The sequence below is a fragment of the Dendrobates tinctorius genome, unplaced genomic scaffold, assembly GCF_039654945.1.
Source record: "Dendrobates tinctorius isolate UK_male_01 unplaced genomic scaffold, ASM3965494v1 ptg000147l, whole genome shotgun sequence".
Taxonomy (NCBI): domain Eukaryota; kingdom Metazoa; phylum Chordata; class Amphibia; order Anura; family Dendrobatidae; genus Dendrobates; species Dendrobates tinctorius.
This window is the reverse complement of record NW_027361814.1, coordinates 17,471,186-17,496,323: the sequence shown is the minus strand read 5'-3', so window position 1 is coordinate 17,496,323 and position 25,138 is coordinate 17,471,186. Positions and strand designations below refer to the sequence as shown.

General features: G+C 42.8%; 1 protein-coding gene across 1 annotated transcript in view; it reads right to left on the bottom strand.

Annotated features, from left to right (window-relative positions):
- A2M (alpha-2-macroglobulin) overlaps window positions 1-24,658 on the bottom strand; it is an 84,731-nt gene extending 60,073 nt beyond the window's left edge. The window contains exons 1-5 of the mRNA XM_073546482.1: window positions 24,504-24,658; window positions 5,391-5,574; window positions 4,697-4,853; window positions 4,089-4,141; window positions 3,300-3,320 (exon numbers count right to left, since the gene is read on the bottom strand). Of these exons, the coding sequence (XP_073402583.1) occupies window positions 3,300-3,320; window positions 4,089-4,141; window positions 4,697-4,853; window positions 5,391-5,574; window positions 24,504-24,577 (489 nt within the window). The 5' untranslated portion in view covers window positions 24,578-24,658. The remainder of the gene's footprint in view (window positions 1-3,299; window positions 3,321-4,088; window positions 4,142-4,696; window positions 4,854-5,390; window positions 5,575-24,503) is intronic.
- Window positions 24,659-25,138: the final 480 nt, after the last annotated feature.

Below are 25,138 nucleotides of genomic sequence, written 5' to 3'. Positions count from 1 at the left end.
GCCAAATTCTGACCCTACCATCCGAATGTCGCAGCAGAAATCGAGACTCATCAGACCAGGCAACGTTTTTCCAATCTTCTACTGTCCAATTTCGATGAGCTTGTGCAAATTGTAGCCTCAGTTTCCTGTTCTTAGCTGAGAGGAGTGGTACCCAGTGTGGTCTTCTGCTGCTGTAGCCCATCTGCCTCAAAGTTCGACGCACTGTGCGTTCAGAGATGCTCTTCTGCCTACCTTGGTTGTAACGGGTGGCAATTTGAGTCACTGTTGCCTTTCTATCAGCTCGAACCAGTCTGCCCATTCTCCTCTGACCTCTGGCATCAACAAGGCATTTCCGGCCACAGAACTGCCGCTCACTGGTTTTTTTTTCTTTTTCGGACCATTCTCTGTAAACCCTAGAGATGGTTGTGCGTGAAAATCCCAGTAGATCAGCAGTTTCTGAAATTCTCAGACCAGCCCTTCTGGCACCAACAATCATGCCACGTTCAAAGGCACTCAAATCACCTTTCTTCCCCATACTGATGCTCGGTTTGAACTGCAGGAGATTGTCTTGACCATGTCTACATGCCTAAATGCACTGAGTTGCCGCCATGTGATTGGCTGATTAGAAATTAAGTCTTAACACACAGTTGGACAGGTGTACCTAATAAAGTGGCCAGTGAGTGTATATAGATATATATAAATGTTTCCATCTTTTACATTTTAAAAATTACAAAAGGAAAGTGGTTTGAAGCAAAAGTCTGGGCACCCTGCATGGTTAGTACCTACTAACACCCTTTTTGCAAGTGTCACATCTTGCAAACATTTTTTGTATTATTATTATACATTTTTATAGTGCCATTTATTCCATGGCGCTTTACATGTGAAAAAGGGTAAAGTATGAACAAGTACAAGAAACATGAGCAATACAAGACACAGAAGTACAGAAGGAGAGAGGACCCTGCCCGCAAGGGATCACAGTCTACAGAGGATGGGGGGCGAGGATACACTAGGAGAGGGTAGAGCAGGTCGTGCGGCGGTTCAGTAGCCTGAGGATCACTGCAGGTTGTAGGCTTGTCGGAAGAGGTGGGTCTTCAGGTTCTTTTTGAAGGTTTCCATGGTAGGCAAGAGACTGATGTGTTAGGTAGAGAGTTCCAGAGTATGGGGGAATCACGGGAGAAGTCTTGTATGCGGTTGTGGGAAGAAGAGATAAGAGGGGAGTAGAGAAGGAGATCTTGAGAGGTTCGAAGGTTGCGTATTGGTAAGTACCGGGAGACCATGTCACAGATGTATGGAGGAGATAGGTTGTAGAATCGTAGAGTTGGAAGGTTGTGGATGGCTTAGTATGTCATAGTTAGGATTTTGAACTGGAGCCTCTGGACGATAGGAAGCCAATGAAGGGTTTGGCAAAGAGGAGAAGCTGGGGAATAACGGGGAGACAGGTGGATTAGTCGGGCAGCAGCGTGTAGTATGGATTGGAGTGGTGCCAGAGTGCTAGAGGGGAGGCCAGAGAGTAGGAGGTTGCAGTACTCGAGGCAGGAGATGATAAGGGCATGCACTAATGTTTTCGTGGTTTCATAGTCAAGGAATGAGCGGATCAGGGAAATATTTTTCAGTTTGAGATGGCAGGAGGAGGCAAGGGTTTGGATGTGTGGCTTGAAAGAGAGGGCAGAGTCGAGGATCACCCCGAGGCACCGAGCATGCGGGACTGGGGAAAGTGAGCAGCCATTGACATTGATGGATAGGTCTGGTGGAGGGGTAGACTGAGATGGGAGAAAGATTATGAATTCTGTTTTGTCCATATTCAGTTTTAGAAAGCGAGCAGAGAAGAAAGCTGAAATAGCAGACAGACATTGTGGGAGTTTGGTAAGTAAGGGGGTGTGGTCAGGTCCAGATAGGTAGATCTGCGTGTCATCGGCATAGAGATGATACTCCAGCCAAGAGTCTTTCAATTCTTGTTTGAGGGATCTTCATCTATTCTTCCTTGGAAAATTCTTCCAGTTCTGTGAGATTCCTGGGTCGTCTTGCATGCTCTGCTATTTTGAGGTCTAGCCAGTAGCCACAGATTTTCAATCATGTTGAGATCAGGTGACTGTGAGGGCTAATATAAAACCCTCAGATTGCTCCTTTTAAGGTTGTTTATTGTGGATTTTGACGTGTGTTTATGATTATCCATTTGTAGATGCCATCCTCTTTTCAACTTCAGCTTTTTTACAGATGGTGTTATGTTTACTTAAAGAATTTGTTGAAATTTAATTGAAAGGCTGCAACTCAACCCCAAAGCATGATTGATCTACCTCCATGCTTAATAGTTGGCTAATGTTCTTTTTCTGAAATTCTGTGCCATTTATTCTATACACATACCTTTGATCATTGTGGCCAGAGTTCTAATTTAACCTCATCGGTCTACAGGACTTGTTTCCAAAATTCATCAGGCTTGTTTAGATGTTCTTTTGCATACTTCTGGCACTGAATTTTATGGTGAGGACACAGGAGAGGTTTTCTTCTGATGGCTCTTTTCTGAAGGCCATATTTGTGCAGGTGTCTCTTAACAGTACAACAATGTACCACAACTCCAGAGTCTGCCAAATCTTTCTGAATATACTTTGCAGTCAAGTGGGGGTTCTGATTTGCCTCTCTACAAATCCTACGAGCAGCTCTCACTGAAGTTTTGCTTGGTCTTCCAGACCTTATCTTGACATCCACTGTTTGTGTTAACGGCCATTTTTAATTACATTTCAAACTGAGGAATAGGAAACTTGAAAACGTTTTGCCATCTTCTTATAGCCTTCTCCAGCTTTGTCTGCTTCCACTATTTTCATTTTCAAAGTGTTAGGCAGCTGCTTAGAAGAACCTATGACTGTGGTTTTTTAGCACAAATTTAGAGGAGGCTGGTTTTTTATAAAGCTGGGAAATTTGCATCACCTGGTGTTTCCTAACAATGATAGTCAACAAGCCATAACCCTAGCAGGTCTGAAATCTTGGTCAAAGTTATCTGAGCCCACAAATCTCCAAAAGTGCCCACATTTTTGCATCATCCCATTGCTTGAAAAAAAGGCCATGAGCTGAAAAATTGGACAGACATGGGTGAGCTCTGTGTTATGACTTTAGTTTTGGTGTTTTGGCATAGGAGCAAAAAGAAAGGCTTTCATAGCTATAAGGGATTTGTTAGACGACAGATACCAGCATCGCCAGACCGAACATGTTGACTTGTAGAGACTTGATGGGTTTCCGTTATGGTATCTATCATGCTGCAAGAGAAATCTGTCAACCATACAAGACTGTAATAGCTAAATCTAGTAATAATTATAAAAAAGTCTTACCTCAACATAGACCACAGGGAACTGAAAGGGAAAGCAAGATCACAATTACTATTATTATTCTTATTACAATTATTATTACTATTTTGCTTTTATTTATTAGATGGGGCATCGATTTTGCAATATAATTCCATTAATTTGTTAAAAATCCATAAACTATCGTTATTAAATTATCTTTAAATAATTTTCACACTTTCCGTTGTTTCGTAATAGATAGCAATTCATGTTATTTCCTGATGGATGTTCCGACACATATTCAATATTGTTCATATTACATTCAACTGCACAAGAAAATATTTAATTCTAGTAAATTAATAATTTTGTGTATTGATCAGAATAGAATCACTATTTGCTAAACTCTGAACAGGTTGTATCAGAATATCTAAGAGGTTTCTGATATGAGGGCAGCATAAGATAGAAGAGGAAACTCTATCTTGGGGTTATAGAGCTTTCTGATTTAATTTTGCACTTTTATAAAAAAAAATTTATATGACAAGCTGTTTAAATCCTACTTCTAGAAAAAGCCTGTGAGTCCTGTTAGCCCCTCCCACACAGTTTGTATGCATATAAACCTCTCAATCACTGTATGTGGGCGGGGGCAGCAGGACTCACAGGCTTTTTCTGGAAGTCCTGACAAGATTTAAGCAGCTTTTTACATGAAAATGCAAAATCAAATAATGGAAAAGATTATATATTCCCAAGATTAGCATCTCCCCTTCTACAATAGGCTTTCCTCAGATAGGAACCTACCAGAGAAGTTTAAAATATTAAACATGGGAACCTTCAACATACCTTCTCAGATACTGCATGAAATGTTTCATCCAGTGCGGCAATACGAAACTGAACTACAAAAAAGATATATAGGTGACCGGTTATTAACTTGTGGCAAAAGAGAAGTAACCGAGCGTAGCACACACATCCGGTAATTCTAATTAGAAAGGAATATTTATCTTGCACACAGTGACTGATGGCTGTGCTACACAGCTGGCACCCGCCTATAACTGCAGCCATTGCCGTTTGTACTGATTGCCCCAAATGAACCCTCTGATGCTTTGTCATCCCATCAATTTTCTTGTAACATGATCTTGTGGTACTGAAGACACAGACAGAAAAGGGCCCCTGTGTAAGAACAGTGCATAGGCCCTTTGCAGTCCTATAACTCGTCAAAATGAGCAATTCCAACTGCTTTGAAGGTAGAAATGGGCCCCCTTACACCTTGGGCCACAGTGCGAATAAACTGGTTGCACCAATAATACGTCCGCTCATGTTAATGGGTTATAATAGCAGAGGGCGGCCTACTGGACTGAAGGCCCCCATGACATCTACATAATTCTATGGAACCCTGCCTTAAGAAAATGTATGCAAAAATGTAAAGAAAAAAATTGTTTCGTAAGTCTCACCATTCTGTCCAGGTTTGTAGATGGGTTTGTCAGTTTGGATAAACACTAGGTTTACTAGAGGTCTGATTAGAACGCTTCTCCTTCTCTTGAAATGTAGTGTGCTTCCGTCGGCTTCTAGGGTGATATATCCCACATGTGCTTTGTCAGTGTCAGGTGTCTGAAAAAAACAATATACATTATTACTGTCTCGATAAATTGTCAGTCATTAAATTAGAAAAAAAAATGATTAAATTGTTTCTATAAACAGAATAATTGTTTCCTGCATGTATCCTCGGTAGAAAAGAAGTCCTAATATGGGCAGGAAAAATAATTGCCCTAAGGTAGACTGGACGTCTCCAATTCATTACAGAGACATCACATCACACATAAGAAATTCAATATTTCTATGTCATATCGATAATAATCAGCTGTCAACACAATCCACCAATATATTGATCATCGAAGGACATAAACACTTCTGTGGTTCCAAGCACCAGCAAACCCAGGGCAGGTGTCCACTTGCCTAACAAAACGGAGAGCTGTGGCAGCAAGAAGTGGGGTCTGGATGTGAGAACTGGTTGTGTTGTGCGCTTAGCTCATTGTCAGACTATTGTGATAGGTGAGCGGACGTGTGTATGTGAGATGCGGGTCGCCCTTTATAGTCACGTGTGCACTTAGTGGGTGGTGTTTGTGATGACTATATTGTAATACTTACTTTAAAAGCGATGCAGTTGTCTTCTTCAGGTTGCGTGACTTCTTTCTCCAGTAATGTTATGTTCTCGGCCCCTGTCTCTAGGGCCACAGTCACATGAACTGACTCATTAAGATGGGACAGCTGCAGACAGAATTTCTGATTATTTTTGGCCCTCAGGACCGTAGGAACCAGCAGCATATATTTCCTGATGAAAGAAGGTACAAATATAAAGGTTATCTGAAGGTTCTTCATAGATTCTGTTAAAAAATTATCGATCTTACCTTTATTTTATTCATTAATTTTTGACTATTAATCTATCAGTGTCTCATTCTATATCAGTATTATCAGTGTCTTATTGTCAGACACTCTGTGCCTGCTATGAGAAGATGCAGAGCTGTACTACAACATGGGCAACTTTAATCTAATGCAGTTTCCATCCGAACTAACCACGGTCACTTTTCTTGGAACTTCTTCAAAGGTGGTGAGAGGTGGAAAAAGTAACAATTTAATTTGCAAATATGGTGTGTACTATAATTTACAACTTTCGTATGTCATAAAAATAGAGCCTATGGATTAAATACATTTATTATCACTACACATCAAGGTTGTTAATTGCATGATTACTGGGGATTTGACCACTGGGGCCATCACTAATCCTGAGCAAGGGTCCCAAATTTCCCTGTGTAATAATAGAGCAGTAGGTAGTATTTTCCATATATAAGCATGACTCAAATGATGGAGATAGCACTGAACTATCAATAGATATTGTGATTAGTGAGGGTCCGGAAAATGCACCCTCCACCAAGGCCTAGAACCAAGGGCCTCTACTGCTTTCGACTGCACCTTTCTTGACCCAAGGTTGCGTCTGGAATTGCAACATAGCCCAAGGAAGCAATATACAATATATAGATAAAAAGTATTAGGACACATCTCTTAATAATTGAATTTAGATCCTCCATTAAAGAGGCTATGCGGGACTTTAAAAAAAAAAAAAAGGCATGTAGTTGTTAACAGAGGCAACTACCTGCCTGTTGTACCCGATGCCTGTCATTGATCACTTCTGTCAGAGATTCAGCTATTCATTGTCAAGAGAGCAGCAGTTTTTGTTTGGGGACTTAAAGGAGATATCCAGGACTTTTAAAAAGAAGGCATGTAGTTGCTAACAGAGGGTGGGACTACTAGTGACACGGCGGGACTACTGATGTCATGCTGATTGACAGCCAACTCTGTGCTGCCAAATTGGGGGAAACCAGCTGTCAATCAGCATGACACTAGTAATCTCGCCCTGTCACCAGTAGTCCCACCCTCTGTTTGCAAAGTCCCGGATATCTCCTTTAAGTCCCATTGCCCTTGGTGTTTAACATCTGTCCCCTCGCTATGCCATCTGCCTTTACTAATATGTGTTACAGAATGGCTGGCAGTAAAAAGCTCACTGGTGTAATAAGTTCATAAAATGTCTTCCCTACTAAATATTCCATCATTATCTATGAGTGATATTATTAAATAGTGGAAAAACCGCAGCAACTCAGCAACGAAGTGGAGACCATGTAAAGTTACAGAGCAGGGTCACCACAGGTTGAGGAACACAGTGCATAAAAGTCCCCCAAAAAATACAGAATCACGGCACTCGGTAAAGCACCACTCCAGGGTTTTTTTTTTAACTGCACCTCTGGAGTGACACTTTAAATGTAAGTCCCCTGCTACCTGTTGTAAGGTAGTGCTTATTGTTAGTGTTGGGGAACACTCACTTGGCAGCGGATTCACGGCACAAAGGAACACTTTCCGTTTAAACAGTCAGTGTTCATATTAGGGCTCCGCTCTCTCAGTCCTGTGGCCACACAGGCTTTGCCATGTCCAGTAAACAGGCTTTATAGTCTCAACAGTTATTTCCCCCTGTCCGGGATTAACTCTGAGGAGCTGCTGCTCCAGATGTCGACTCTTGGTTAGTCCTTTCTCTCAGGGAAGCGGCCGCACTGGGCTCACCATTCCGGACAGTGCCTTATTCACTAGGCCGCCTCAAAGTTCCAGAACCACAGCCGGGCAGTGGCTTCCCCAAACGCAGGCCATCACAGACTCTGCTCACACACATGGCCTGCCCGGGTGCTGTTCAGGGATCCGACCCTCCTCCCAGGGTCTCCCAACACACCGGCCTCACCAGGTCCAGGGCCTCAGCAGGTGATATTCAGGACGTCCCCTCCTGAGACTGTCCAACACTCACGCCTCACCGGGTGCTATTCAGGGAGGCAGCACACCTTCCAACACCTAGGTCTTCCAGGACCTTCCACATGAACTAATCAGGTCCATGCACTCTCACTCCATGTGGCCAGACGTCAGGCACATTATATGGTACATAACCATACCCACAGGTGAGGTATGGATCACATGGTCATGACCTCACTACAGATCCTATTCCACACACAGCCACACACATACAGGCTTTACATTGGGCGTTCAGACACATGCCCCTGGGTGGGTTTGTAGGTGACTGGTCCCACCCATCTCATCAAGTCACCTGGAAGCTTCCCTGATACATAGTAACAAACCCTCAGCAGTACCTCTGCTGATCAATACATGTTCCAGTTTCCAACACAAGGCACCCACCCTTGTGATACATATCGGCCATTTACAATCCTGCCGCTCACCATTTCCCCATCACAATAAAGGAAACGCCTGCATGCATGTCCTGGGAAGCCCATACAGCGCCCCCTAGCTGTCACAGGGGTCACTGCATCACACTTTCTAATAATCACCTTCTGGCGTTTTTACCTTTTTTCACCGCTGCCACTGTCGGTCTCTGGCGAAAAGGCACCTGCTTGCAGCTCCAGTGTTTTCTATAGCTGCGGAGGTCACTTTACAATACAAGTCTATGAGATCCTCTTTCTGGCCGTGTTCTGACTCTCATAGACTTGGATTGAGCTCTTGTGACATAGCTTCGGACTTACGGACAGTCAGAAGCTGTGCTCATAAGGGGTGAATGGAGCAGCACCGAAAAAACTGTGAAGTCGGCTTAGGGTGAGTATATGACCGGGAGCAGGGGGCTTATATTTAAAGTGCCACTCCAGCGCTGAAAAAAACCACATGCTAGAGTGGTGCTTTAAAGAAGAAATAAGAAAGGGTGATGAGTGGTCCAAAGCATCAATTTTATTTTTAACGTTTCGGTCAAACAAGACCTTCTTCAGAATAATGCTAAAAATTAATGAGAAAATATACATAAAAATATAGTATATCTCATAGGCCGTCATACAGACATTATCTTAAAAGAAATGCAGATACAAAAAATATACATAGCATACAGGTGCCACTCTAAATGTAATTTCCAGTGGCGTAACTTCAAAGTTATGGGCCCCAGTGTGAACTTTCAAATGCCCCCCCCACCCCGGGCTGCCACAAGGAATTTTGGGGCCCCATACTGGCAAAATTTTTGGGGCCCCCTTGAGGCCAGCCCAGGCTCCATCCCTCGAACTGTCCGCAGCCCTACCGCTCCCATAACTCCACCCCCACATAGAGAATGAAAGGAGCAGATGCTACACCATAGAATATAATGTTGCCCCCATATTATATAACACAGCCTCCCCCACAGAATATAATGTATCCCCCATGGTATATAACACAGCCGCATACTATATATCGCAGAACCACATGGTATATAGCACAGCACCACATGGTATAGAGTACAGCACCACATGATATACAGCACAGCCCCCCATGGTATACAGCACAGCAACCCCCCCATGGTATACAGCACCGCATGGTATACAGCCCCCCATGGTATACAGCACAGCACCCCCACATGGTACACAGCATCATGGTATACAGCCTGCCCCCCCCCCGAGAATGGCCCCACAGTCCTGGCTGTACTCACTGTTGCATAAAAAAACAAAAAACCTCTTCTCACCTTCTCCTCGTGCCTGCGCTGCTCCCGGCTCCTGTCTCCTGCTCTGCCTGATGCACAGTGAGTGCGCGATGACGTCATCGCACACCGGCTGTATGTCAGAGGCAGAGCGGGGAATGATGGGAGAGGGAGCATCAGCTGACGCTCTCTCCTCCATCATTGCTTTGAACTGTACCGGCGTCATAGATGCCGGTATAGTTCAATGCGGCGGCGGGGGGAGTCGGCACTGAAGTGGTGCGTTTATGATGCGGGCCCCCTCTGCTCATAGGGGCTCCATACGCCAGTCCATATGCCAGTTAGGGATGTTACGCCCCTGGTAATTTCTATATGTAAATGAGAAATCTAAGTGATATACATAAAAAGAAAAAGAAAAAAAAGGGTGTGTGGGGGTGGGAAAAGAAATGCCAGGTATAGGGAGAACAAACGAGAGAAATGGATGAGACAAACTGACAAAATACAATATCATATCTGTATAAGATATACTGACGACATTTTTTGCATACGGGGGGCGAGCTGGATGCCCTGCAGAATATTAATTTATATCCAAACAATATATTGGCTGAGCTACAGTTTACCTTACACTTTGATTTTAAATAGATTATTAAGACACAACAGTAATCGAAGGAGCAGAGGGTAAACTTGCTTATCGGCTTATTTAGGAAAAATACGGTCCGAAACAACTTACTTTTGTATACTAACTGCCATCCTAAGACAGCTATAAAATCCATTTCATCCATCTATTTCCCAGATTAAATGGAACCTGTTAGCAGGATTGTGTTCAGTAAACTACAGACAGTGTCAGGTCGGCGCCGTTATACTGATTACAATGATACCTGGTGATGAAATCCGTCTTGTGGTTGTTGTGTAATCTTCATTTTCAGTTTTGAGTTAATTATATGCTCGTGCTCTGGGACGGCTTGTGGGGGGTCTACATGTGGTGCTCTGATTAGGTATTCACCAGTATAGCTTCTGACAGGTCACTGATCCCTCAGCGGCCTGCCTCTATTTTACATACTGATTATTATATGTATTAAAAAAAATCATCTTCAGGAGGCAGGTGGCGGCGCCTGCGCTGCAGCATGATCGCATCTTTAATGTGCATTAAATTGTTTCATTTAGTCTTATATAGAGTTGAGTTAATTTGATCAGGTCCCTCCTTATTCGGCAAGCTATAGCGCTTACCGAATAAGCTGCAACGGGAACCCGGATTCCTGGATCACTCCCAATAATCAGCTGATCGGCGCCGCAGCTGCATGTGTCGCGGCTGTGTGACAGTCATGACACATGCATGGAGAGCCCAGCAAACAGGCTCTCCATGCAAGTGTCATGACTGTCACATCTGAACTGCAGTACAGCCGCATATATATGTAAGATGTGAAAGAAGTAACTCTCTATATGTGTTTACCCTGCATTGAAGTGGAACTCTGCACCACTGTGTGTTTCATTGACTAAATTGACTAGATTGGCTGGCTCATCATATTGAGAAATTACTTAATACTAAAACTGCGGCTCCTAGTACTACAACCACTGCTTCTGATGCATGTTTGTATCCCCCTTGTCTGACTGTTGAAATGGACAATAGCGCAACTAAGCACATTTACACTCTACATTATATTAAAGCACTAACCCATTGTCCAATATTGTAAAAGCAGCCATATTTATTTAAAAGTCTATTTAAAAACGTATTTTTGCTTTTTTAGATTTTGGCTATAACTTTCTGCTGGACTGTTATGACCTGTGGCAATCTATAATAATAATAATAATAAATTTTATTTTTATAGCGCCGACATATTCCGCAGCACTTTACATTTCAGAGGGGATTTGTACAGACAATAGACATTACAGCATAACAATAATCACATACAGTAGATTGTAACATACAGTAGATTATAACAAATACCAAGAGGAAAGAGGGCCCTGCTCGCAAGCTTACAGTCTATGAGGAAAGAGGGAGACACGAAAGGTAGGTGGTAACAGTTACCCTGAATTGTATGGACCATCTAATCTAATGTATTTGCAGTACTAGTGAAAATCTAGAATAAAGCAGTACAGTGTTAGCTAAACCAAAGTACAGAGGTTTGTTACTGACTGTTAAGCTACGTTGCCAGGATGAATTTTTGGTGAGTTTTTTACGTTGCGTATTTTCGAAAAAAATGCAAGTAACCGATTTTACTTTATTGACAGTCAATGTGCAAATTACATGAATTTCATGGTAACCAAGTGGCTCTGGCGTGCTTGAAAGATATGCTCGCAGCTGCATGTCTCGTAGCTGTTCGACAGTCACAACACATGCAGGGATTACCTGTTTGTTAAGTAAACTCTGCTTGTGTTACGCCGCTTGAACAGCAGCGAGACATGCAGCCACAGGGACTGGAACATATTTTTAGAATACACCGAAGACACTCTGTTAGCACCTGAGCATGCGCGGATAACACCTTATCCCATCATGTTCGCTCATCACTAATGTCTATTATTTCTGATTTTTTCTTTTACACGTTAGCACCAAAATGCTCTAAATATTTTTTTATGGTAATAGTAAAATATTATAATATTTGGAATTTAAAAGGACACAGTCCACTGTAAGTAGAGTAGAAACCATATGCACTGAACGAATGCCAATTGTAAGACCCGGATTTCAGGCAGTACTTCTCATTGACACATCCCCAGTGTGGACTAAATGTAAGTGTGAGGGTGAGTGCAGTGCGGAATCATCTGCGGATTTTTCCGTGCGGATTTGCAGGTAAAACCACAGGTAAAGGGACCTTGCGGTTTACATGCAGATTTGCCTGTGGTTTTCCCCTGCGTATTGACACCTGGACAATGGAACAGGTGTCAAACCGCCGCGGAATCCGCAGAAAGAATTGACATGCTGCGGATTTAAAACTGCAGCAAATCCGCAGGGAAAAATCCGCAGCATGTGCACAGCGGTTTTTAAATCCCTTTGGCTAACATTGTACTGTACAATGCCTGCGGATCGGCAGCGGATTCGCAACGTGTGCACATACCCTGAGAGTTGGCATACAAGTTATAGCAAAACTAGTATTGAAAACCTCCTCGTGTCTTTACAAGGAGAACTAGGGCACGACATCTACCCAAAATATCGTCATGCACATTGAACTAATTTCCTTTTTTTTTTAGATGAGTGTTGCAATATTTTCCGTGCCCGGAAAGATAAAATGGCATAATATCGGAGCCCACGACTACAGGTTTCAAATATTTGTTCCTGTATTTTACACAATAGTTATATGGTGTTCTGGAATGCTACAGAATAATCGCATGTTATAAAAGTATAATAAATGAGGGCTCGGCAGCTGGAAACGACAAAGATCCCCCGGTGTTGGCAGAAGTGTCCATCCACACATACTTGGTAACTCTTTGTAAGGGCATGTGCACACGCTGTGGAAGCTGCTGCGGATCCGCAGCGGTTTTGGCTCTGCGGGTCCGCAGCAGATTCTGCTGCGTTGTACAGTACCTTTATTTTCTATGTAAAAAAAAAAAAAACGCTATGCACATGCTACGGATTTTTCCGCGCGGTTTTGCTGCGGTTTACAATCCGCAGCATGTCAATTCTTTAGTGCAGAAATGCTGCAGTTTCACACCTCATCCATTATGAGGTGTGAAACCGCAGGCAAAACCGTCCTGCGGATTTATCTGCGGTTTTCACTTCAAAATCCGCAGATCCAAAAAACTCCGTGTGCACATAGCCTAAAAAATGCAAGTTGCAGAGACAATGTTCTGGGGTAGGAAGACGGTCCCACTTATTGGACCTCTACTTATTGGCCAACATAATCCCTGAGGCCAGTGATTGGCTGCATCGGTACATGACCAGCACCAGAACCGACGGAAACTACAGAGTAACTATGTCTCTGGACTGGTAGGGGATTTGAAACATGAATTATTGTTATTCTCTTATGTAATCCCTTGCCTGGAATCAGTAAAATGTAATAAAATTCTGAAAATCAACTTTTATTTATTTGTGCTCTGATTGCCATTATTTATGGAGATACTCCATTTAAGAACAACCGGCAGTTAGGAGTTTCTTTTGCACGGGTTAGGTAGGAACTCCAGTTCAAACATAAACATCCGACTTTGGACACTCTAAATATGTTCTCTGGCGTCACTCTGACTCCGATTATGGAGGTACTTACTCAGCTTCTGTGGCACTCTGGCTCAGTTTAAAGGCCCCCCTAACCATTAGATCAAAGTTGGGCAAACAATCGTTTGGTGGACAGCTGTCTCTGAAAACTTCCCAATACATGGAAACAATGGGTCAAGCGCTCTTCTGTCTCCTATGAGAGAGCTGGTGCTAGACTCTTCTGGATGAAACTTATCTCCAAGCAGGACAAATGGATCGCCTATTGAAATTCAACAGGTCAGATACTTTTCTCCTATGACATCCGAAGAGCTCACTGATTGGCTGGACATGACGTCAGTGCTGCGGACATTAACAGACACCTGAAGATGCCATGAGACTCAGTGCTGGACCCGGGGAGAGTGAGTGAAGCAGTTGTTTTTTTAAGAAAAAAAACATTTCAAACACTTTCACTTAGTAATATTTTGCTTTATGATGAGTTAGCAAAAACTAAGAGTGGATCAACACAAAGAGAAAGTATAATGAATCCACTTCTGTAGCTTGCAAATACTCCTGGTTCTGACTTGGTTTCAAGATGAAAGTCTGTTATAGGCGCGGTAAATAACTTCAGCCACTTTGCTTTATAGTCGTTGCATTTTATCCATCTGGATGTCTAAACTTCAAAAAAGGGTCTCATTTGAAACTGCCTTTAGGCTATGTGCACATGCTGCGGTTTTTGCTGCGGTTCTGCTGCGGTTTTGGCCCTGCGGAACCGCAGCAGTTCCGCAGACATGGTACTTTACCATGTTAGCCTATGGGTTTTCAAAACCGCAGTGCTCACGCTGCGTTTTTTTCCGCGCGGTTTTGCTGCGGCTTTTTTTCCGCAGCATGGCAATTATTTCTGCGGATTCTGCTGCGGTTTCACACCTTTAACATAGTAGAGGTGTGAAACCGCAGGGCAAAACCGCAGGCCAAAACGCAGCAAAACCGCAGGTCACTTTACCTGCGGTTTTACCTGCGTTTCCACGCGGAAAAAACCGCAGCGGAATCCGCAACGTGTGCACATAGCCTCATGGGGTTTCACCTCTAAGGCATATGGACACCTGGTGTCCAAAAAATTGCCATATAAACATTGGTGGTTGCAGAAAAATAGCTTCCAGGCATGATACAGCTGCATCTAAAAAACAATCAGGTTCCCACCTACACAAGAAAAAGATCAAAAGAGGGGCTAATATGTCACAGTCACTGACCTAACACCAAGCAGAAGATTTCAAGTAAAACAAGCAACAAGCGCCTAAAGGCAGAACTGTAAAAAGGCAGCAAAAAATGGTAAAACAGCAATTAAAATTCCAACGACATCCATTTTCCTTTTAACTGTTACCTAATGAAATCTTCCTCTAATGTGGACATCAGACATAGTCATACCTTATGTTATAGTTGTGTATAGTTCTGCCACCCTACTATCATATTGTACCTATAAGTCCATTTTTTTGAAGCATGCATATATATACACACACACACGCACATGGCCGAAAGTGTTGGCCCCCTTGAAAATGTTCCAGAAAATGAAGTATTTCTCGCAGAAAATTATTGCAATTACACATGTTTATTTGCTTTGTGTACATTGGAACAGAACAAAAAAGGGCCGAATTAGACAAAATTTCAAACAAAAAAACAAAAATGGGCCGGACAAAATTGTTGGGACTCTCAACTAAATATTTGGGTGCACACCCTTTGGAATAAATAACTGAAATCAATTGCTTATTATAACCATCAAAAACCAAGTTCTTACACCTCTCACTTGGAATTTTGGAGCACTATTCTTTTGTAAACTGCTCCAGGTCTCTCATATGTGAAGTCGCCATCTCCCAACAGCAATTATTAGATCTCTCCACAGGTGTTCAATGGGATTTAGATTTGGACTCGTTGCTCGCCACTTCAGAACTCTCCAGCGCTTTCCATCCATTTCTGGGTGCTTCTTGAGGTAAGTTTGTGGTCATTGTCCTGCTGGAAGACCCATGACCTATCACGCAAATCAAGCTTTCTGACACTGGGCACTACATTGCGAACCAAAATCCTTTGGTAATCTTCAGATTCCATGATGCCTTGCACACAGACAAGGCACCCAGTAAGAGAAGCAGCAAAACAACCCCAAAACATCTTTAACCCCTTAACATCCATTGACGGGGATAGTCCGTCATGACAGGATGTAACTTCCCGCACCATGACGAGCTATCCCCGTCATGCCTTTGAACTACCACTATGTGTAAACATGCAGTGGTAGTTCAGTGCCAACAGCTGTCATAGACAGCTGACAGGCACGGCAAGGGGTGCAGGGACCCTTGCAGTCTGTCCCTGCACTTAGAACGCTGCGATCGATCAGTCAGTCTGAATGACCGATCACAGCGCGATCGGGCAGGAGATGCTGAAATTTCAGCATCTCCTGCCCTGTAAGTGCAGAAGCTCAGCGTTGCCAGTGGCTGATCTTCTTGCACTTACAGCCAGGAGCGGCGTCCGTGCCGCCCCTGGCTGTTAACCCCCTGAGTGCTGTGATTGAGTCTTCAGAGGAAAGGTTGCAGGATTTGGGAATGTTTAGCTTGCAAAAGAGAAGACTGAGAGGAGACTTACTAGCTGTCTAAAAATATCTCAAGGGCTGTCACATTGTAGAAGGATCATCTTTATTCTCATTTGCACAAGGAAAGACTAGAAGCAATGGGATGAAACTGAATGGGAGGAGACACAGAATAGATATTAGAAAAGACTTTTTGACAGTGAGGGTGATCAATGAGTGGAACAGGCTGCCACAAGAGGTGGTGAGTTCTCCTTCAATAGAAGTCTTCAAACATAGGCTGGACAGACATCTGTCTGGGATGATTTAGTGAATCCTGCTTTGAGCAGAGGGTTGGACCAGATGACAAAGGAGGTCCCTTCCAACTCTACGATTCTATGGTTCTATGATTCTATGAATTGTGGTAAATATGGTATCACTGAAAGCGCCATCTTGTCCCGCAAAAAACGAGCCGCCATACAGCTCCATCAGCAGAAAAATAAAAAAGTTATAGCTCTCAGAATAAAGTGATGCAAAAATAATTATTTTTTCTATAAAAGTTTTTATTGTGTAAAAAAAGCCAAAACATACGATATAAATGAGGTATCATTGTAATCATAGTGACCGGAAGAATAAAGCTGCCTTACCAATTTTACCACACGCGAAACGGAGAAAAAAAAACAACTATTCCTGAATTGCTCGCTATTGTTCATTCTGCCTCCACAAAAATTGAAATAGAAAGCAACCAGAAAAAGTTATGTGCCCGAAAATGGTAACAATAAAAACGCCAGTTCGTCCCACAAAAATCAAGCCTACACATGACTCTGTCGGCTGAAATATGGAAAAATTATAGCTCATTAAAGATTATTTTTGTGGAAAAAAATATGATTTTTTAATTTTCACAGCTCTACATTATAAACTTCTGTGATGCACTTGAGGGTTCAAAGTGCTCACCACACATCTAGATAAGTTCCTTGGGGGGGTCTAGTTTCCAAAATGAGGTCACTTGTCTGGGGTTTCTACTATTTAGGCACATCAGGGGCTCTGCAAACACAACATGACGCCCGCAGACCATTCCATCAAAGTCTGCATTCCAAAACGGCGCTCCTTCCCTTCCGAGCTCTGCCATGCGCCCAAACAGTGGATCCACCCCACATATGGGGTATCATGGTACTCAGGACAAATTGCATAACAACTGTTGGGGTCCTATTTCTCCTGTTACCCTTGTGAAAATAAACATTTGGGGGCAAAAAGATCAATTTTTGTGGAAAAAAATGATTTTTTTATTTTCACGTTATAAACTTCTGTGAATCACTTGGGGGTTCAAAGTGCTCACCACACATCTAGATAAGCTCCTTGGGGGGGTCTAGTTTCCAAAATGGTTCACTTGTGGGGGGTTTCCACTGTTTAGGCACATCAGGGGCTCTCCAAATGAGACACGGCATCCGATCTCAATTCCAGCCATAAAAGTCAAAAGACGCTGCTTCCGTTCCGAGCTCTGCCATGCGCCCAAATAGTGGTTTACCCCCACAAATGGGGTATTAGCGTACTCAGGACAAATTGCTCAATAACTTTTGGGGTCCTGTTACCGTTGGGAAAATAAAAATTGGGGGTGAAAGGATCATTTTTGTGGAAAAAATATGATTTTTTTAATTTTACGGCTGTACGTTATAACCTTCTGTGAAGCCCTTGGAAGTTCAAAGTGCTCACCCCACATTTACATAAGTTACTTGGGGGGTCTAGTTTCCAAAATTGGGTCAAATATGGGGGTTTCCACTGTTTAGGTACATCAGGTGCTCTCCAAACGCAACATGGCGTCCGCTCTCGATTCCAGCCAATTTGACTTTCAAAATCTCAAATGATGCTCCTTCCCTTCAGAGCACTGGTCTTCCTCCACACATGGGGTATCCATGTACTCAGGAGAAATTGTACAACAAATATTGTGGCTCATTTTCTCCTGATACCCTTGACAAAATGAAACAAATTGTGTCCGAAGAAAAATTTTGGGGAAAAAAGTTAAATGTTCATTTTTTCCTTCCACGTTGCTTCAATTCCTGTGAAGTACCTAAAGGGTTAATAAACTTCTTGAATGTGGTTTTGAACACCTTTAGGGGTGCAACTTTTAGAATGGTGTCACTTTTGGGTATTTTCTGTCATATTGACCCCTCAAAATGACTTCAAATGTGAGCTGGTCCCTAAAAAAATGGTTTTGTACATTTTGTTGGTCAAATAACTCTTATAACTTCCTAAAATAAATTTTGGTTCCAAAATTGTGGTAATGTAAAGTAGACATGTGGAAAATATTATTTATTAACTATTTTTTGTAACATATCTCTCTGATTTAAGGGCATAAAAATGTAAAAGTTTGAAAATTGCAAAATTTTTAAAATTTTAACCATATTTCCGTTTTTTTCATAAATAAACGCAAGTCATATCGAAGAAATTTTACCACTAACATGAAGTACAATATGTCACAAAAAAAACAATCTCGGAATCGACGGGATCCGTTGAAGTGTTCCAGAGTTATAACCACATAAAGTGACAGTGGTCTGATTTCAAAATTAAGGCCTGGTCATTAACCTACAAAGTGGCTTGGTCCTTAAGGGATTAAACTTCCACCATATTTGACTTTAGGTACTTTTTTTCTTTGCCTTATTCCATTTTCGGTAAATAGTAGAATGCTGCACTTTAACAAAAATTTCTATCTTGATCTCATGTGTCCAAAAGACATTTCTCAGAAGGAATTTTGCTTACATACATTTTGGCAAACTGCAGTCAAGCAGTTGCAACAGGTTGCGCTTGGCGCTGGTCGGTGCACCGTCAAAAGGACGCAGGCGCCGCAAAAACGCATACTGCGCACGGCCTGCGTCCTCAGTGATAAAGATAGGTGGACGCATGACGCATGCAGATCATGCGCCCCGAGGCGGAGCTACCGGCGGAGGCGCGGTAGGGGGCGGGGCTTAGCGGCGGCCGTGCGCAGGCCGTCGCTGCGCCCTGAAGCGCAGATGTGAAACCGTCCGAAAAAGGGAAGTTCAGATCACAATTGTTTTATTGTTCCAGGGAACGCAAAACAGAACTAATTAAAAAATGTCCAATTATTTTATGTCTACAGTTATTGTGTCTCTGTCGAATGTGTCTGAGATTCTTTGCTTCTCTATAGAAAACATGAAACATGGTCCCAACCTGTAGTAATATTTATCCTACCATCTGTCCACTTTTAGTTCTTACTAACATCTGTTTCATTAAGTTAGTGTAGGGAGGTTGAACTGACGGATAGATCTGCCTGTAGTAAGAGGCAGAGGGGTAGCGCAGTGCAGGTACTAAAGCGCTGAGATTAAGAGAAAAAGGTGCCATGTTGTAGTTTGACCATTAGAGGGCAGTGGGGAGTGTAGGAGTGTGACTGTGTAACTACCATTGGCCGAATCAACTGTCAGGTAATAGTGGGCGGAGCCACCAGGACTGGGCGTATAAGAGGTTGAGGGAAGGTTCTGGAAAGTCCAGTCTGCCAGGGGAGCTCACTAGTAAGGAGGTTCTGCTGTAGAGGGAGAGACTTAAGAAAGCCTCCTGAGAGAAACTGACAGTTGAGACGGTCACGGGGGTGGCCCAGAGGACAGTAGCCGCAGACGGAGATGGTCTGAGTGGTACCAAGCGGATGGAGTACATGGAATGGTGAAGCACTGTGGTGGATTGGCCTAGGGCAGCCACAGTGAGAAGAGCCACAAAGGACACCACGACGGTAAAAATAAGAAGTTAAGGTACCCAGGTCTGTGAACAAAAGGACTGTGAAATTCCTGTGATGCATGGCGGTGGTCGTCAGAGAGGCGGCCAATAAAAACGGACCTGTTGAATATAACCCTTGTCTCAGTCTCGTGTCTGTCGGCGGTAAGAAGTGGGTCACCCCCATTCCTGTAGGATCGCTCTCTCACCTATCCTACATTAGTAGAACAAAAAAAAAGGAAATTGATATTTGAAGGCAATATGTCAGGCTTTGCAGGGTAATAATAATAATTTTTACAGTGCCAACATATTCCGAAGAATTTTACATTTTAGAGGGGACTTGTACAGACAATAAAGATGTTACAAAATAATACATAACTCAGATACTTAAAGTAGTGAAGGCCCTGCTGCTCTCAAGCCTCAATCTATGGGGAGTAAGGTACATGAAAGGTAAATAATAAAATGTGCTTATATTGCACGATACAGTCATAATATACTAAATAGTGTATGCATGTGACATGCACAAATGTGAACAAGTCGGTCGGACAGTGTTCACACCACCCACTGACTGAAACACAAAAAGAAAACACAGAATGACAAATGTGCAGAAATAACCTGCAGTAACAAATATGACAGTAGTCAGCAAGTGCTGGTAAAAAGATGGCAACAAATACAGGGTATTTAGTCGATACTTTTTTTGCAAAAAAATGTATACCAAGCTACTCCACCTCGTCAAGGTAATCCTTAATGGAGCAGTCCCTATCTAATGTATTTAAAACCTGAACATATCCCTTTTTTCCTTGCTTATGCATGGTTTGAGAGACCCCACCCCTCTCTTGTGTGACATGCACATAAAGAGCTGTCTTACATCACGTGCCCATACTAGGAAGCGCCTGTCTGAATCCTGTTCATTTAGACACTGTTCATATGTTCAGGTTTTAAATACATTAGATAGGGACGGCTCCATTAAGGGTTACCTTGACGAGGTGGAGTAGCTTGGTATACATTTTTTTGCAAAAAAAGCGTATCGACTAAATACCTAGTATTTGTTGCCATCTTTTTACCAGCACTTGCTGACTACTGTCATATTTGTTACTGCAGGGTATTTCTGCACATTTGTCATTCTGTGTTTTCTTTTTGTGTTTAAATAGTGTATGCACATAATGCTACATGAACTGTTCACCAGCAAGTATGTGGACAGTACAGAGAGAGAGGACAATTAAGGGCATGAAGAGTATGTGCCCAGATATTACGGGAGGTCATGATTTTGAAGAAAATATTGCATGAGCGGAACGGGAATCGTCAGATAAGTGATGTGGTACAATAGGCCATTCTAAAAAAATTATTTTTGGCCTTGCTTGAAAGTGTGGGTATTGGGAATTAATTGAATTGTCCTGGGTAGTGCTTTCTAAGAATTGGCGCAGCACGCGCGTAGTCTTAGAGACAAGTGGGAGGTTTGGATTATTGAGGATTTGAATTTTAAGTCATTAGCAGAATGGAGGGCAGGGTTAGGGTGGTAGACTGAGATGAGGGAGGAGATGTAGGGTGGTGCTGAGCAGTAAAAAGCTTTGTGGTGATAAGTTTACATTTGACTCTGTATCGGATGGACAACCAGTGCAATGACTGGCGCATAGTAGCGGTATCGGGGTAGCGGTTGGAAAGGAATATGATCCTGACTGCTGCATTCAGGAAAGATTAGAGAGGGGAGAGTTTGGTAAGAGGGAGACCGATTATAAGAGAGTTGCAATAGTCCAGATGAGAATAAATAACCGTAAACATTTTTGTAGAGTCAAATGTAGGAAAATGTTGAATTCTAGAGATGGTTTTGAGGTGTAGGTGATATGAACAGGCGAGTGATCAGATGTGGGGAGTGAAGGAAAGATCTGAATCTTATATGACACCAAGACAGCAGGCCTGTTGCTGGGAAGCAATGGTGGAACTACACACGGAAATGGCAATATCAGGCATAGGTAGATTAGTGGAAGGAGGAAACACAAGGATTTCAGTATTTGTCAGATTCAGTTTTGGATAAAGGGAGATCATAATGTTAGAGACAGCAGAAAGACAATCACTGGTATTTTGTACTAATTCAGGGTTGATGTCAGGAGACAATGTGTGTGAAGAGGAGCCAGCAAAAGATACAGTGAAGTAAGGGTCAGACAGGTAGGTGGAGAACCAGGAGAGAACAGTGTCCTTGAGCCTGATACAGCGAAACATATTTTTGAAAAAATACAATTAACCTATTTTACTTAATGGTTATAGAAATGGTACAAAACCGCCACTCGAAGGGAGAAGGGGATGTAGAGTCTGATAGCGTGGACCTCAAAAGAAGGGAAGATAGCGGAAGCTACTGGGTGGATAACCTGAAAAGCACATTTTGTTAAAAGGAGCAGAACAACACCTCCACCTGATCTCTTCTCAGGTCACGGGGTATGAGAAAAAAGTAGACCACCATATGAGAAAGCAACAGCGGAGGTTAAGGGAATTTAAAAGGAAAAAGTCGTGGATGTAGGAGAGTTTGCTACATGCTGACCATGCGTTCCAAAGGGCACAACAGAAAGCATTCCAGGAATATTAATGAGATCTGCAGGGTTTCTGAGTGTAGCTGTAGGTACGTGCGCGGACTGGGGGGGGTCCTTTTTCGCTGCGAACAGACTGGAGACAGAAACCAACGTGCGTTCAAACAGGTCCTCTTTATTGGCCGTCCTCTCGACGACCACAGCAGCACAACAGCTCCTACGCACAGGTCCGGGTACCTTTAACCTCCTTCTCTCCCCTAAAGCGATGTCCCTCGCTGTTTTTTCACTGTGCTGCCTTAGGCCCACCACCACAGCGCTTTGCCTGTCCGAGTCCGTCCGTCTGGTACCCCAGGCGTCCTCTGTCCTGCGGCTATCCCGTCAGGGCCACCCCACTGACTATCTCTCCTTCCAGTCCCTTTCGGAGCTCGTCCTTCTTCCGTCTTCTCCTGAGCTGCACTCAACTCCTCCCGGACTAGATTCTCCTCTGGAACTCTCTCACCCTCTTTTATTCCCTTGTCTGGGAATTCCCCTCCTGAGTGCCCGTAACTCTGCCAATCATGACTCTGTGGTTTCTTAAGCATTAGCTGCTGTAAAGTCCTTTCCCTACTTCCTTTTGTCTCCCTCTAGTGGCCAAACCTCAGTACTGCACCATCTCCTTTTCCTGCTGCTCTTTGTCTCCCCCTAGTGGCCAAAACCCGGTCCTACACCATCTTTTCCTGATTCCAGCTGTTTCCCCATCTGTATATACACAAGAACACATCAAGTACATTTGCTGTTCCTCTTCAGACAGGTCCATAGGTCAGTCTACTTCCCTACATGGCAGGGAAAGATAGTCTTATTATCACAAGAAGTTCAGGGATTAGGAGAGATCTCCTGCGACTAGGAAAAGGAAAATAGAGAGAGTGAGCAGATGTTGAGTGATTTGTGAAAGTGTCTCTTGTCTTGTATGGTGCGAGTGAATGGATCTGTGCTGTTCAGCATTTTGAAGAGAGCATGATAGCTTTGCATAGGGGAAGCGAAGAGATAGGGGTTGATATGGATGGTGTTCACAGAATTTGTCAACGGATGGTAGAAGTGAGTGATTGCAGCAGCCTGAACTTAATGGCACAAATACATATGGTGAATACTCTTTGCAAATCAGATGACTTGGAAGGAAATTTGTTTGAGTATCTTGCATGCCTTATCTATCTCCTGCCCTGTCCAACTGCCATGTTTAACATGTTAACTGCCCTGGCACTTAGAACAACTGTGCTTTAATACAAGCTGCAATATTTGTGGTCTGATACTATATAGACACTGATCTTCATAAAAGCTGTAGATTGGGTATTTTTAATTTGCAAACTTCCATTTCCATTTTAAATATATTTGAAAAATAGTGGATCTTCCCAAAAAAAAAAAAAAAGAAAATTATCCATACCAAACTACTTCAAAAGGAACCTGTCATGTCAGGAAGCGCTCTTTATCCGTAGAAATCTGCAGGTAAGTAGCAATAAAATACTGCCTGCATGCCTGTCTTTCTGGAGCAGCGGCTACAGGGAGAACATTAAATTTGTGTCTGTAATCACTCCCAGACACACACACACACACAGACACACACTGCAGAGCTGGATGTCAATCAAAGGACACTCGGTGACTTTAATTGCTCCCTGCACCGCCTCTATGACTGGCACCAAGCGACTCTCCAGGGATAATATAACTTCATTTTCTCCCTGTGTCCGCTGCTCCACTGAGCCATGCCGGACGAATTTTAACACTATTTACCAACAGATTAACCCTATATCTGCAAGTAAATAGCATTTCCAGACACGGGTGTTTCCCAGATCACTGTTTGGCCCATATGCAAACCAATTATCAGTCGATTTAAACTCTGTTTATCACAGGCTGAGTAATATTCTCGGCACAAAAAATATAGTTCATACTGTTGTAATGTGCACAAAGATCCCCATGTAATCGGCAGCATAGCACCTGTTTACACGGGGCACTGTGTTGACCACAACAAAAAAAATCATTGTATGAGTTTTCCATGTATGTCAAAGGATTGCAGGTCTGTTAAATAGGCCAATAATCATCTATATGGTTGTCAAAATGGAAATTAAGGATGCATGAATATTTTGTAATAGACTGAAACAGATGAACAGACAGAAGAAGACAGCATTAGAAAATAAAAAGAGCAAAAAAAATAGGAATATTTAAAATTTAAGTAAAATTATACTTTTGAGTTAAGTAACTTTTATTTTGGTGTGTCCTCCCTTTTTCTAATAGGGCATACGGACAATCGTATACAAAATTTAGACAAAATCCATGGTGAACATAATACTTATCACAGGATCTAAGCTTATCAATATATATTTATAAAAGCACATTGAGAAGAATGGGTTTTACTTACGGGTCAGGTTCTGCCAACGCTCCTGCATGGATGCCGGTGAGGAGCAGGCACAGTCCGAGAGCTGATCTCCACATGCTGCAGGTCAGCTATCACATTCACTAGGAAGAATGCTGGAGGGAGATGGCTTTATACTGTAAAGCAGAGCCTGTGTACAGCCCCCCTGGCAAACAAACCTTACACAAATACTGACCCTTGCACAAGGACTGCTCTTTCAGGGATGGAGCCTGTTTGCATTGCCTTGTGTCTGTTTACTGAGCTGTTTTCTTGAATCCTATCCTATTACTGTGTTTGTGTGGCCTCCTGCCCAGGTACATAGGATTTCCAAATTAACATGAGACTTTTAAGACATTGTTCGCTTTGCTGCCGTCACGGGTCAACTTTACAAAAAAAACTTTAGGAAATAAGCGTCGGTGTAATGTTTCTGTCTGGCATCAAGATATTCTGATTGCATAATTTCCTGGCAAATATGTAGGGCGCACAGCGCATGTTACAGGCACCTGCAAGTAATCCCCTCTCCTCTCCAATGCTAGGAACAGAAGAAAAATTCACAAATATTGTTACTGACCCAACCAGAGCAATACGCAGGTCCTAATTTCTTGATCCACTTGTAGGTTTGTAAAGCTGCAGCCAGGTCT